At 45.5% G+C, this 15,090-nt stretch overlaps 1 protein-coding gene across 1 annotated transcript in view; it reads left to right on the forward strand.

Annotated features, from left to right (window-relative positions):
* Positions 1-3,056, forward strand: part of LOC112236241 (guanine nucleotide-binding protein G(olf) subunit alpha) — a 112,904-nt gene extending 109,848 nt beyond the window's left edge. The window contains 3 exon segments of the mRNA XM_042308240.1: positions 1,130-1,260; positions 2,075-2,142; positions 2,363-3,056. Coding sequence (XP_042164174.1) covers positions 1,130-1,260; positions 2,075-2,142; positions 2,363-2,509 — 346 coding nt within the window. The 3' untranslated portion in view covers positions 2,510-3,056.
* The last annotated feature ends 12,034 nt before the right edge of the window (positions 3,057-15,090 follow it).

The following is a 15,090-nucleotide window of genomic DNA, read 5'->3' on the forward strand; positions in this document are numbered from 1 at the left end:
GTCTGTTATATGTCATAGAACAACAATCACTAGAGTGAAACATTCCCATTTAAGCCACCATTTTGTGATGGGGTGGATTCGGACCAGCGGGCATATGAACTGTAGAAGGAGGAAGTTCTGGACTCGTTATGGAATACGAGATTTCCCCCTTTCTGATTTAAGAGACCAAAACTTCAACCATACAGAATAATTCATAATCCACAGAATAACGGAAAGTTACTAGAACCAGTTTCAACTGTTCTGCCTGCGTCTATGGAACCCTGACCTGTTCATCGGACGTGCTACCTGTCCCAGACCTGCTACCTGTCCCAGACATGCTGTTTTCAACTCTCTAGAGACAGCAGGAGTGGTAGAGATACTCTTAATGATCGGCTATGAAAAGCCAACTGACATTTACTGCTGAGGTGCTGACTTGCTTCACCCTCGACAACCACTGTGATTATTATTATTTGACCATGCTGGTCATTTATGAACATTTGAACATCTTGGCCATGTTCTGTTATAATCTCCACCCGGCACAGCCAGTTCTCCACAACTTTGTCCCGGACCTGTTCGGAGAGCTCCTTGGTCTTCATGTTGCCCCTTGCTTAGTTGTGTTGCAGACTCTGGGGCCTTTCAGAACAGGTGTATATATACTGAGATCATGTGACACTTAGATGGCACACAGTTGGACTTTATTTAATTAATGATGTGTCTTCTGAAGCTAATGGGTTGCACCAGATCTTATTTAGAGGCTTCATAGCAGAGGGGGTGAACACACACACACCACTTCTTTGTTTATTTCTTTTATTTTTATTTCTTTTTTGAAACAAGTATTTTTTTTTTTACATTTCACTTCACCAATTTGAACCATCTTTGTGTCCATTACATGAAATCCATATAAATTTAAATGACAGGTTGTAATGCAACGTAATTGATCAACCGCCAAAGGGGGGTGTGAACACTTTTAGAACTTTCTAGAAATAATACATGCCGTTTATCAGACACTTTCATCCAAGGGGACTTGGTTATACATGCGTTTAGTCACGTACGGATGGTTCCGGGGAATTGAAACCACTCTCCTGGTATTGTATGGGCTCAGCCATACATACTGTACCATTCTAATGCTGATTTGTGTGTTTATTTCCAGGTGGTTACGCACCATATCGGTCATATTGTTTCTGAACAAGCAGGACATGTTGGCCGAGAAAGTATTAGCTGGGAAATCCAAAATCGAAGACTACTTTCCGGAATATTCTCGCTACACCATACCCAACGAAGGTAGGTAGCTCTACCACATCACATTAACCCACACCACTCTGTCTCTGTTTTACAGCAACTCTGTCTGTTTTACAGCAACTCTGTCTGTTTTACAGCAACTCTGTCTCTGTTTTACAGCAACTCTGTCTCTGTTTTACAGCAACTCTGTCTCTGTTTTACAGCAACTCTGTCTCTGTTTTACAGCAACTCTGTCTGTTTTACAGCAACTCTGTCTGTTTTACAGCAACTCTGTCTGTTTTACAGCAACTCTGTCTGTTTTACAGCAACTCTGTCTGTTTTACAGCAACTCGGTCTCTGTTTTACAGCAACTCGGTCTCTGTTTTACAGCAACTCGGTCTCTGTTTTACAGCAACTCTGTCTCTGTTTTACAGCAACTCTGTCTGTTTTACAGCAACTCTGTCTGTTTTACAGCAACTCTGTCTGTTTTACAGCAACTCTGTCTGTTTTACAGCAACTCTGTCTCTGTTTTACAGCAACTCTGTCTCTGTTTTACAGCAACTCTGTCTGTTTTACAGCAACTCTGTCTGTTTTACAGAAACTCTGTCTGTTTTACAGCAACTCTGTCTCTGTTTTACAGCAACTCTGTCTCTGTTTTACAGCAACTCTGTCTCTGTTTTACAGCAACTCTGTCTCTGTTTTACAGCAACTCTGTCTCTGTTTTACAATAACAGTTTCTGTCTGTCTCTGTTTTACAATAACGGTTTCTGTCTGTCTCTGTTTTACAATAACAGTTTCTGTTTTACAGCAACTCTGTCTGTTTTACAGCGACTCTGTCTCTGTTTTACAATAACAGTTTCTGTCTCTGTTCTTACAGCGACTCCTGAACCTGGTGAAGACCCAAAAGTAACAAGAGCTAAGTTCTTCATCCGAGACGAGTTCCTGGTAACTATTCAATATTACTATTGAAATGTCTGTTTAAAGCTACAGTCTGGGATTTGAATAACCCCAAAATGGCTACCAGTTTTGTTCAAACTGTCCTAACATTGATGTAACAATACACAGACTGTAGGTTTAAAATCCACTTTTAATAGCTGTTTTTTTAATGCTTGACTCTTGTGGATAACCCTACACTAATCTAAGCTGCTCTTCCTCCCCTCCCCAGAGGATCAGCACAGCCAGTGGAGATGGCAGACACTACTGCTACCCCCACTTCACCTGTGCTGTGGACACGGAGAACATCAGGAGAGTCTTCAACGACTGTCGCGATATCATTCAGAGGATGCATCTGAGGCAGTACGAACTCTTGTGATCGGATGGACAGACACACACACAGTACAGACGCAAACACACACACACAGTACAGACGCAAACACACACACAGCTCCGTCAAGCCTTCTGGGATTTTATTCAACAATTCTGCATCCTCAACCCAAAAAACCAACCCGACCCTGTCCCCCCCCGCCCCTCTATGAAGTACTACTGAAGTCTGTCATCCTATTTTTCCTCTTTTTGAAAAACGTGTCCTTTTGTTGGAGACTGTTTCCTCCTTTTCACTGATAGGAAGGAAAACAACATGTTTGGGGTGTTTTTCTTTTTCTCTCTGGAATGCCTTGATTTGATTTGTAACATTCCACTAAGCCTGAGGCTGACTCCTCCTCCTTCTGACATTCTGTTCTGTCATTGGACTGGACTGAACTGGACTGGAACTGGACTAGACCGGACTGGACTAGTCTGGGTAGCTGGGCAGGTGGTGATGTTTGGATGTGAGAAGAGGACCCCACCCCCCTCCAGCAAGACCTCAGTTTAGAGGCAGTGTCGGTGTGTCTGTTTGAGAAGAGACCCCCTACAAGACCTCAGTTTAGAGGCAGTGTCGGTGTGTCTGTTTGAGCGTGTAGAAGCAGTCACCTGCAAGTTGGAGCTGGCATCACCCCCCATCAGAGCGATCCTTCTACTTCTCTCTGACATGACAGACAACTTGATGATGGAGAGAGGGAGGAGGACGAGACATACGAAGACAAAGAGAGAATGCACTTTTGTATCAGGTTGCTTAATACCTTATTTTTTGAGGAAGTATAAACACAATGTAGCATCAAAATATTTATAACTCTGTTTTACACTGTATAGTGTTGCGAGTTGCAGGTGGACTAAAGGATGGAGAGACTCTGGCCTCCAGGTGTGTGAGGTCTTGAAGGACTGATACAGAATGGTGGTAGAGAGAAAGGAGGGGGGGGGACAAGTGCGAGCCAGAAAGGAAAGGAATGAACGACTTAATGAAGAATGGAAAGGGGACTGAACTCTGCACCTTAACCTCTGTCGCTGCTTTCTGCCTCGCGATGACCTCGTCCTTAAAGGAACAACAACTAACACACTGACTAATCTGTCACCAACAACCATCCTTTCTACAGTTGAAGTGGGAAGTTTACATACACATCAGCCAAACACATTTAAACTCAGTGTTTCACAATTCCTGACATTTAATCCCAGTAAAAGTTCCCCTGTCTTAGATCAGTTAGGATCACCACTTTATTTTAAGAATGTGAAATGTCAGAATGATTTATTTCAGCTTTTATTTATTTCATCACATTCCCAGTGGGTCAAAAGTTGACATACACTCAACTAGTATTTGGTAGCATTGCCTTTAAATGGTTTAACTCTGGGCAAATGTTTTGGGTAGCCTTCCACAAGCTTCCCACAATAAGTTGGGTGAATTTTGTCCCATTCCTCCTGACAGAGCTGGTGTAACTGAGTCATGTTTGTAGGCCTCCTTGCTTGCACTCACAGGTTTCAGTTCTGCCCACAATTGTTCTGTAGGATTGAGGTCAGGGCTTTATGATGGCCACTCCAATACCTTGACTTTGTTGTCCTTAAGCCATTTTGTCACAACTTTGGAAGTATGCTTGGGGTCATTGTCCATTTGGAAGACCCATTTGCGACCAAGCTTTAACTTCCTGATTGATATCTTGAGATGTTGCTTCAATATATCCACATAATTTTCCTGCCTCATGAAGCCATCTATTTTGTGAAGTGCACCAGTCCCTCCTGCAGCAAGGCACCCCCACAACATGATGCTGCCACCCCCGTGCTTCACGGTTGGGATGGTGTTCTTCGGCTTGCAAGCCTCCTCCTTTTCCTCCAAACATAACGATGGTTATTATGGCCAAACAGTTCTATTTTTGTTTCATCAGACCAGAGGAAATTTGTCCAAAAAGTACAATCTTTGTCCCCATATGCAGTTGCAAACTGTAGTCTGGCTTTTTATATGGCGGTTTTGGAGCAGTGGCTTCTTCCTTGCTGAGCGGCCTTTCAGGTTATGTCAATATAGGACTCATTTTACTGTGGATAAAGATACTTTTTTTTTACCTGTTTCCTCCAGCATCTTCACAAGGTCCTTTGCTGTTGTTCTGGGATTGATTTGCACTTTTTTCACCAAAGTACGTTCATCTCCATGAGACAGAACGTGTCTCCTTCCTGAGCGGTATGACGGCTGCGTGGTCCCATGGTGTTTATACTTGCGTACTATTGTTTGTACAGATGAATGTTTTACCTTCAGGCGTTTGGAAATTGCTCCCAAGGATGAACCAGACTTGTGGAGGTTTACAAAAAAAAAAATCTGAGGTCTTGGCTGATTTCTTTTGATTTCCCCATGATGTCAAGCAAAGAGGCACTGAGTTTGAAGGTAGACCTTGAAATACATCCACAGGTGCACCTCAAATTTACTCAAATTATGTTAATTAGCCTATCAGAAGCTTCTAAAGCCATGACATCATTTTCTGGAATTTTCCAAGCTGTTTAAAGGCACAGTCAACTTAGTGTAGTAAACTTCTGACCCACTGGAATTGTGATACAGTGAATTATAAGTGAAATAATCTTTCTGTAAACAATTGTTGGAAAAATGAATGGGGGTCATGCACAAAGTAGATGTCCTAACTGACCTGCTAAAACTATAGTTTGTTAACAAGACATTTGTGGAGTGGTTGAAAAACGAGTTTTAATGACTCCAACCTAAGTGTATGTAAACTTCAGACTTCAACTGTATCTTCTATAACAGATGGGGGGGCACATCTATGACAGAGGAGGGGGGACACATCTATGACAGAGGAGGGGGACACATCTATGACAGAGGAGGGGGACACATCTATGACAGAGGAGGGGGGCACATCTATGACAGAGGAGGGGGGGCACATCTATGACAGAGGAGGGGGCACATCTATGACAGAGGAGGGGTGACACATATATGACAGAGGGGGGCACATCTATTACAGAGGAGGGGGCACATCTATGACAGAGGAGGGGGGCACATCTATGACAGAGGGGGGGGCACATCTATGACAGAGGGGGGCACATCTATGACAGAGGAGGGGGGCACATCTATGACAGAGGGGGGCACATCTATGACAGAGGGGGACACATCTATGACAGAGGGGGTGACACATCTATGACAGAGGACAGAGGGAGGGGGGCACATCTATGACAGAGGGGGACACATCTATGACAGAGGGGGGTGACACATCTATGACAGAGGGAGGGGGACACATCTATGACAGAGCGAGGGGGACACACATCTATGACAGAGGGAGGGGGCACATCTATGACAGAGGGGTGACATATATGACAGAGGAGGGGGGGCACATCTATGACAGAGGGAGGGGGGCACATCTATGACAGAGGAGGGGGACCCATCTATGACAGAGGAGGGGGACACACATCTATGACAGAGGAGGGGGCACATCTATGACAGAGGAGGGGGGCACATCTATGACAGAGGGAGGGGGGAACATCTATGACAGAGGAGGGGACACACATCTATGACAGAGGAGGGGTGACACATCTATGACAGAGGAGGGGGGCACACAACTATGACAGAGGGGTGACACATCTATGACAGAGGAGGGGGGCACATCTATGACAGAGGAGGGGGGGGCACATCTATGACGGAGGGGGTGACACATCTATGACAGGAGGGGTGACACATCTATGACAGAGGAGGGGGGCACATCTATGACAGAGGAGGGGTGACACATCTATGACAGAGGGGTGACACATCTATGACAGAGGAGGGGGGCACACAACTATGACAGAGGAGGGGTGACACATCTATGACAGAGGGGGCACATCTATGACGGAGGGGGTGACACATCTATGACAGAGGAGGGGTGTGACACATCTATGACAGAGGAGGGGGGGTGACACATCTATGACAGAGGACGGGTGACACATCTATGACAGGAGGGGGTGGCACATCTATGACAGAGGAGGGGTGACACATCTATGACAGAAGAGGGGGGCACACAACTATGACAGAGGAGGGGTGACACATCTATGACAGAGGAGGGGTGACACATCTATGACAGAGGAGGGGGGCACATCTATGACAGAGGAGGGTGACACATCTATGACAGAGGGGTGACACATCTATGACAGAGGAGGGGGGCACACAACTATGACAGAGGAGGGGTGACACATCTATGACAGAGGAGGGGGGCACATATATGACGGAGGGGGTGACACATCTATGACAGAGGAGGGGTGACACATCTATGACAGAGGAGGGGGTGACACATCTATGACAGAGGAGGGGGGGTGACACATCTATGACAGAGGACGGGTGACACATCTATGACAGGAGGGGGTGGCACATCTATGACAGAGGAGGGGGTGACACATCTATGACAGAGGAGGGGGTGGCACATCTATGACAGAGGAGGGTTGACACATCTATGACAGAGGAGGGGACACACATCTATGACAGAGGAGGGGTGACACATCTATGACAGAGGAGGGGACACACATCTATGACAGAGGAGGGGGGGACTTCTTCTTTGACAGAGGGCAGAGGGGGGCACTTCTTCTTTGACAGAGGGCAGAGGGGCAAGAGAGAACATGTAGTCATTATTGTTTTTTTCTTAAAATACTTGTACTGAACTGAACAAGGCGTCTTGATTTATCCTGTACAGACTGTAAAATGTAATATTATTTTGTACAACTACTTTATTGAAAGAAAAACAAATCTACTTGTAGATTTTTGTGCCTTGATTATGGCTGTACCTGTACATTGAGCTGGGAATTAAGTATGTTTTCTGACCCCTTGACCTGCGTTGTACAGCTTGATGTCAACAACCCTCTCTAACAACAACACATGCAGCGGTGACCGACTCTCTGCGGTGTTTTAGAGGCTTTCTCTCTTTACAGGGTTTCTGCTTTATAAATAAAAAAAGAATAGAAGGAAATGTTGTTTAGTAAAAACAAAACAAGAGGGATACAATTCCTAAAACCTGTATACATTATGCAAATGAACCACTGACCTGCGCTGAGGAAGATGAGATGTTGCAGCGAATGAAAGCCATGGCCGAGTCACAGATCACAGCCTATTCCCTATATAGTGCACTACTATAGACCAGGACCCATAGGACTCTAAAGTAGTGCCCTGTATGGGAAGTAGGCTGCCCTATGGGACCCAAACCATGCCCCTCTCCCCCTCCACACACATACAGTTTCTCTCCTTGTTTTAATGTTTTAGTTTCACAGCTTTAAAGAGAGTAAAAACACAACAGAAACATTGGAGATTCATTGAAAGTGTCCAACATTGCAACCTGGTGTCGTTGTTTGAATAGCAACTCTTTTTCAATATGATGAAGTATGTCTGAGAACCTGTACATGTATGATGTTGTGAGCGTGTGCCTATAAGGAAGATAGACCCACAGAGTCACATTGTGATGATGATGATGATGATGACGATGACGGAGGAGAGAGAGTGTATGAGAGGAGAGAGAGTGAGTCACATTGTGTGTGATGATGATGATGATGATGACGGAAGAGAGCGAGTGTATGAGAGGAGAGAGAGTGAGTCACATTGTGTGTGATGATGATGATGATGACGGAAGAGAGCGATGTATGAGAGGAGAGAGTGAGTCACATTGTGTGTGATGATGATGATGATGATGACGGAAGAGAGCGAGTGTATGAGAGGAGAGAGAGTGAGTCACATTGTGTGTGATGATGATGATGATGACGGAGGAGAGAGAGTGAGTCACATTGTGTGATGATGATGACGGAAGAGAGCGAGTGTATGAGAGGAGAGAGAGTGAGTCACATTGTGTGTGATGATGATGATGATGACGGAGGAGAGAGAGTGAGTCACATTGTGTGATGATGATGACGGAAGAGAGCGAGTGTATGAGAGGAGAGAGAGTGAGTCACATTGTGTGTGATGATGATGATGACGAGAGAGAGAGTGAGTCACATTGTGTGATGATGATGACGGAAGAGAGCGAGTGTATGAGAGGAGAGAGAGTGAGTCACATTGTGTGTGATGATGATGATGATGACGGAAGAGAGAGAGTGAGTCACATTGTGTGATGATGATGACGGAAGAGAGCGAGTGTATGAGAGGAGAGAGAGTGAGTCACATTGTGTGTGATGATGATGATGATGACGGAAGAGAGAGAGTGAGTCATTGTGTGTGATGATGATGATGATGACGGAGGAGAGAGAGTGAGTCACATTGTGTGATGATGATGATGACGGAAGAGAGCGAGTGTATGAGAGGAGAGAGAGTGAGTCACATTGTGTGTGATGATGATGATGATGACGGAGGAGAGAGAGTGAGTCACATTGTGTGATGATGATGATGACGGAAGAGAGCGAGTGTATGAGAGGAGAGAGAGTGAGTCACATTGTGTGTGATGATGATGATGATGACGGAAGAGAGAGAGTGAGTCACATTGTGTGTGATGATGATGATGATGATGGAAGAGAGAGAGTGAGTCACATTGTGTGTGTGATGATGATGATGACGGAAGAGAGAGAGTGTGTACCTAAGTTGTTACCATTTATAAATGTATGTACATGTAAATTTATAGGTCTATATAAATATATATGTACAAAGTATACATGTTTAATGATGTGTGTCAGTGTGTGTGTGTGTGTGTGTGTGTGCGAGTCAGAGAGAGAGAGTGTGTGAGAGAGAGAGTCAGTGTGTGAGAGTGCGAGTCAGAGAGAGAGTGTGAGAGTGTAAGACAGAGAGGAGAGAGCGTGTGAGAGGAGAGAGAGTCAGTGTGTGAGAGGCGAGAAAGTGGGTGAGAGGAGAGAGTGGGTGAGAGTGTGTGAGAGGAGAGAGTGTGTGAGAGGAGAGAGTGTGTGAGAGGAGAGAGTGTGAGAGGAGAGAGTGGGAGAGGAGAGTGTGAGAGGTGAGAGTGTGTGTGAGAGGAGAGAGAGTGTGTGAGAGGAGAGAGAGTCAGTGTGAGAGGAGAGAGTGTGAGAGGAGAGAGAGTGTGAGAGGAGAGAGTGTGTGTGGAGAGAGGAGAGAGAGTGTGTGAGAGGAGAGAGAGTGTGAGAGGAGAGAGTGTGTGAGAGAGAGTGTGAGAGGAGAGAGAGTGTGAGAGGAGAGAGAGTGTGAGAGGAGAGAGAGTCAGTGTGAGAGGAGAGAGTGTGTGAGAGGAGAGAGTGTGTGAGAGGAGAGAGTGTGTGAGAGGAGAGAGTGTGTGAGAGGAGAGAGAGTGTGAGAGGAGAGAGAGTGTGAGAGGAGAGAGAGTGTGAGAGGAGAGAGTGTGTGAGAGGAGAGAGAGTGTGAGAGGAGAGAGTGTGTGAGAGGAGAGAGTGTGTGAGAGGAGAGAGTGTGTGAGAGGAGAGAGTGTGAGAGGAGAGAGAGAGTGTGAGAGGAGAGAGAGAGTGTGAGAGAGGAGAGAGAGAGTGTGAGAGGAGAGAGAGAGAGTGTGAGAGGAGAGAGAGTGTGAGAGAGAGAGAGTGTGAGAGGAGAGAGAGTGTGAGAGGAGAGAGAGTGTGAGAGGAGAGAGTGTGAGAGGAGAGAGAGTGTGAGAGAGGAGAGAGAGTGTGAGAGGAGAGAGAGTGTGAGAGGAGAGAGAGTGTGAGAGAGAGAGAGAGTGTGTGAGAGGAGAGAGAGTGTGAGAGGAGAGAGTGTGAGAGGAGAGAGTGTGTGAGAGGAGAGAGTGTGTGAGAGGAGAGAGTGTGTGAGAGGAGAGAGAAGTGTGAGAGAGGAGAGAGGAGAGAGTGTGAGAGGAGAGAGAGTGTGTGTGAGAGGAGAGAGTGTGTGAGAGGAGAGAGTGTGTGAGAGGAGAGAGTGTGTGAGAGGAGAGAGTGTGTGAGAGGAGAGAGTGTGTGAGAGGAGAGAGTGTGTGAGAGGAGAGAGAGTGTGAGAGGAGAGAGAGTGTGAGAGGAGAGAGTGTGTGAGAGGAGAGAGAGTGTGAGAGGAGAGAGTGTGAGAGGAGAGAGAGTGTGAGAGGAGAGAGTGTGAGAGGAGAGAGAGTCAGTGTGTGAGAGGAGAGAGAGTGTGAGAGGAGAGAGTGTGTGAGAGGAGAGAGAGAGTGTGAGAGGAGAGAGAGTGTGAGAGAGAGAGTGTGTGAGAGGAGAGAGTGTGTGAGAGGAGAGAGAGAGTGTGAGAGGAGAGAGAGTCAGTGTGTGAGAGGAGAGAGTGTGTGAGAGGAGAGAGAGTGTGAGAGAGAGAGTGAGAGGAGAGAGAGTGTGAGAGGAGAGAGTGTGAGAGGAGTGAGAGGAGAGAGGAGAGTGTGTGAGAGAGGAGAGAGAGTGTGAGAGAGAGGAGAGAGAGTGTGTGAGAGGAGAGAGAGAGTGAGAGAGGAGAGAGGAGAGTGAGAGGAGAGAGTGTGAGAGGAGAGAGAGTGTGAGAGGAGAGAGTGTGTGAGAGGAGAGAGAGTGTGAGAGGAGAGAGAGAGTGTGTGAGAGGAGAGAGAGTGTGAGAGGAGAGAGTGTGTGAGAGGAGAGAGAGTGTGAGAGGAGAGAGAGTGTGAGAGGAGAGAGAGTGTGAGAGGAGAGAGAGTCAGTGTGTGAGAGGAGAGAGAGTCAGTGTGTGAGAGGAGAGAGAGTCAGTGTGAGGAGAGAGAGTGTGTGAGAGGAGAGAGAGTGTGTGAGAGGAGAGAGTGTGTGAGAGGAGAGAGAGTCAGTGAGAGGAGAGAGAGTCAGTGTGTGAGAGGAGAGAGAGTCAGTGTGTGAGAGGAGAGAGAGTCAGTGTGTGAGAGGAGAGAGAGTCAGTGTGTGAGAGGAGAGAGAGTCAGTGTGAGAGGAGAGAGAGTCAGAGTGTGAGAGGAGAGAGAGTCAGTGTGTGAGAGAGAGAGAGTCAGTGTGTGAGAGGAGAGAGAGTGTGAGAGGAGAGAGAGTGTGAGAGGAGAGAGAGTGTGAGAGGAGAGAGAGTGTGAGAGGAGAGAGAGTCAGTGTGAGAGGAGAGAGAGTCAGTGTGTGAGAGAGAGAGTGTGGAGAGAGGAGAGGAGAGTGTGTGTGAGAGGAGAGAGAGTCAGTGTGTGAGAGGAGAGAGAGTCAGTGTGTGAGAGGAGAGAGAGTCAGTGTGTGAGAGGAGAGAGAGTCAGTGTGTGAGAGGAGAGAGAGAGTGTGAGAGGAGAGAGAGTCAGTGTGTGAGAGGAGAGAGAGTCAGTGTGAGAGAGGAGAGAGAGTCAGTGTGTGAGAGGAGAGAGAGAGTGTGTGAGAGGAGAGAGAGTCAGTGTGTGAGAGGAGAGAGAGTCAGTGTGTGAGAGGAGAGAGAGTCAGTGTGTGAGAGGAGAGAGAGTCAGTGTGTTAGAGGAGAGAGAGTCAGTGTGAGAGGAGAGAGAGTCAGTGTGTGAGAGGAGAGAGAGTCAGAGTGTGAGAGGAGAGAGAGTCAGTGTGTGAGAGGAGAGAGAGTCAGTGTGTGAGAGGAGAGAGAGTCAGTGTGAGAGAGAGAGTGTGTGAGAGGAGAGAGAGTCAGTGTGTGAGAGGAGAGAGAGTCAGTGTGTGAGAGGAGAGAGAGTCAGTGTGTGAGAGGAGAGAGTCAGTGTGAGAGGAGAGAGAGTCAGTGTGTGAGAGGAGAGAGAGTCAGTGTGTGAGAGGAGAGAGAGTCAGTGGGTGAGAGGAGAGAGAGTCAGTGGGTGAGAGGAGAGAGAGTCAGTGTGTGAGAGGAGAGAGAGTCAGTGTGTGAGAGGAGAGAGTCAGTGTGTGAGAGGAGAGAGAGTGTGTGAGAGGAGAGAGAGTGGGTGAGAGGAGAGAGAGTGGGTGTGAGAGGAGAGAGAGTCAGTGTGTGTGAGGAGAGAGAGTGTGTGAGAGGAGAGAGAGTGTGAGAGGAGAGAGAGTCAGTGTGTGAGAGGAGAGAGTCAGTGTGTGAGAGGAGAGAGAGTCAGTGTGTGAGAGGAGAGAGAGTCAGTGGGTGAGAGGAGAGAGAGTCAGTGTGTGAGAGGAGAGAGAGTGTGTGAGAGGAGAGAGTGTGTGAGAGGAGAGAGAGTGTGTGAGAGGAGAGAGAGTGTGTGAGAGGAGAGAGAGTGGGTGTTATGCCTCCCGATGCACCAAGAGGAACATGAGGTCCACAGCACACCAAGAGTTAACTAGGAAATGGCTGTTTAAAGCAGCTGGTTTCCACAACGTGGTTTCCACATCATTTCAACCCACCTAAAAATCCATGAGATGATGAGGATGCAACAACGATGACAACTCGACCAAATGTAAATCAAAACTACATGTTGAACTGACGGCTGAGTGGGGACTGACTGGAGCTGTTGGCATGGTAACCACCCTTTCTCTGACCCAGTGGACCTGTTGCTGGGGACGATCGTGACAACAACAAAAAAATGTGTAGTGTGTCTAGTCTCTATAGTGTCTCTAGTCTATACAGTGTGTCTAGTCTCTATAGTGTGTCTAGTCTATAGTGTCTCTCGTCTCTATAGTGTCTCTAGTCTATACAGTGTGTCTAGTCTATATAGTGTGTCTAGTCTCTAGTCTCTATAGTGTGTCTAGTCTATAGTGTGTCTCTAGTCTCTATAGTGTCTCTAGTCTATACAGTGTGTCTAGTCTATATAGTGTGTCTAGTCTCTATAGTGTGTCTAGTCTATACAGTGTGTCTAGTCTCTATAGTGTGTCTAGTCTATATAGTGTGTCTAGTCTATAGTGTGTCTAGTCTCTATAGTGTGTCTAGTCTCTATAGTGTGTCTAGTCTCTATAGTGTGTCTAGTCTCTATAGTGTGTCTAGTCTATAGTGTGTCTAGTCTCTATAGTGTGTCTAGTCTCTATAGTGTGTCTAGTCTCTAGTGTGTCTAGTCTCTATAGTGTGTCTAGTCTCTATAGTGTGTCTAGTCTATAGTGTGTCTAGTCTCTATAGTGTCTCTCGTCTATACAGTGTGTCTAGTCTATATAGTGTGTCTAGTCTATATAGTGTCTCTAGTCTATATAGTGTCTCTAGTCTATACAGTGTGTCTAGTCTCTATAGTGTGTCTAGTCTCTATAGTGTCTCTCGTCTATACAGTGTGTCTAGTCTATATAGTGTGTCTAGTCTATATAGTGTCTCTAGTCTATATAGTGTCTCTAGTCTATACAGTGTGTCTAGTCTCTATAGTGTGTCTAGTCTCTATAGTGTCTCTAGTCTATACAGTGTGTCTAGTCTATATAGTGTGTCTAGTCTCTAGTCTCTATAGTGTGTCTAGTCTATAGTGTGTCTAGTCTCTATAGTGTGTCTAGTCTCTATAGTGTCTCTAGTCTATATAGTGTGTCTAGTCTCTAGTCTCTATAGTGTGTCTAGTCTATAGTGTCTAGTCTCTATAGTGTGTCTAGTCTATATGGTGTCTCTAGTCTATATAGTGTTTCTAGTCTCTATAGTGTCTCTAGTCTATATAGTGTGTCTAGTCTATATAGTGTCTCTAGTCTCTATAGTGTGTCTAGTCTATATGGTGTCTCTAGTCTATATAGTGTGTCTAGTCTCTATAGTGTCTCTAGTCTATATAGTGTGTCTAGTCTATATAGTGTCTCTAGTCTCTATAGTGTGTCTAGTCTCTATAGTGTGTCTAGTCTCTACAGTGTGTCTAGTCTCTTGTGTCTCTAGTGTCTCTAGTCTAGTGTCTAGTCTATATAGTGTGTCTAGTCTCTATAGTGTGTCTAGTCTATATAGTGTGTCTAGTCTCTATAGTGTGTCTAGTCTATATAGTGTGTCTAGTCTCTATAGTGTGTCTAGTCTATATAGTGTGTCTCTTTAGTCTATATAGTGTGTCTAGTCTCTATAGTGTGTCTAGTCTCTATAGTGTGTCTAGTCTATACAGTGTGTCTAGTCTCTATAGTGTATCTAGTCTCTATAGTGTGTCTAGTCTATATAGTGTGTCTAGTCTATAGTGTGTCTAGTCTATATAGTGTGTCTAGTCTCTATAGTGTGTCTAGTCTCTATAGTGTGTCTAGTCTCTAGTCTCTCTAGTGTGTCTAGTCTATACAATGTGTCTAGTCTCTATAGTGTATCTAGTCTCTATAGTGTGTCTAGTCTATATAGTGTGTCTAGTCTCTATAGTGTGTCTAGTCTCTATAGTGTGTCTAGTCTATATAGTGTGTCTAGTCTCTATAGTGTCTCTAGTCTCTATAGTGTGTCTAGTCTATATAGTGTGTCTAGTCTATATAGTGTGTCTAGTCTATATAGTGTGTCTAGTCTCTAGTCTATATAGTGTGTCTAGTCTCTAGTCTCTATAGTGTGTCTAGTCTATAGAATGTGTTTAGTCTCTAGTGTCTCTAGTCTATAGAATGTGTCTAGTCTCTATTGTGTGTCTAGTCTATATAGTGTCTCTAGTCTATATAGTGTGTCTAGTCTATATAGTGTGTCTAGTCTCTAGTCTCTATAGTGTGTCTAGTCTTTAGTCTCTATAGTGTGTCTAGTCTCTATAGTGTGTCTAGTCTCTATAGTGTCTAGTCTCTATAGTGTCTAGTCTATATAGTGTCTCTAGTCTCTATAGTGTGTCTAGTCTCTATAGTGTCTCTAGTCTATACAGTGTGTCTAGTCTATATAGTGTGTCTAGTCTCTAGTCTCTATAGTGTGTCTAGTCTATAGTGTGTCTAGTCTCTATAGTGTCTCTAGTCTCTATAGTGTGTCTAGTCTATAGTGTGTCTAGTCTCTATAGTGTGTCTAGTCTATATAGTGTGTCTAGTCTC

This window comes from Oncorhynchus tshawytscha, linkage group LG28 (assembly GCF_018296145.1).
Source record: "Oncorhynchus tshawytscha isolate Ot180627B linkage group LG28, Otsh_v2.0, whole genome shotgun sequence".
Classification (NCBI taxonomy): domain Eukaryota; kingdom Metazoa; phylum Chordata; class Actinopteri; order Salmoniformes; family Salmonidae; genus Oncorhynchus; species Oncorhynchus tshawytscha.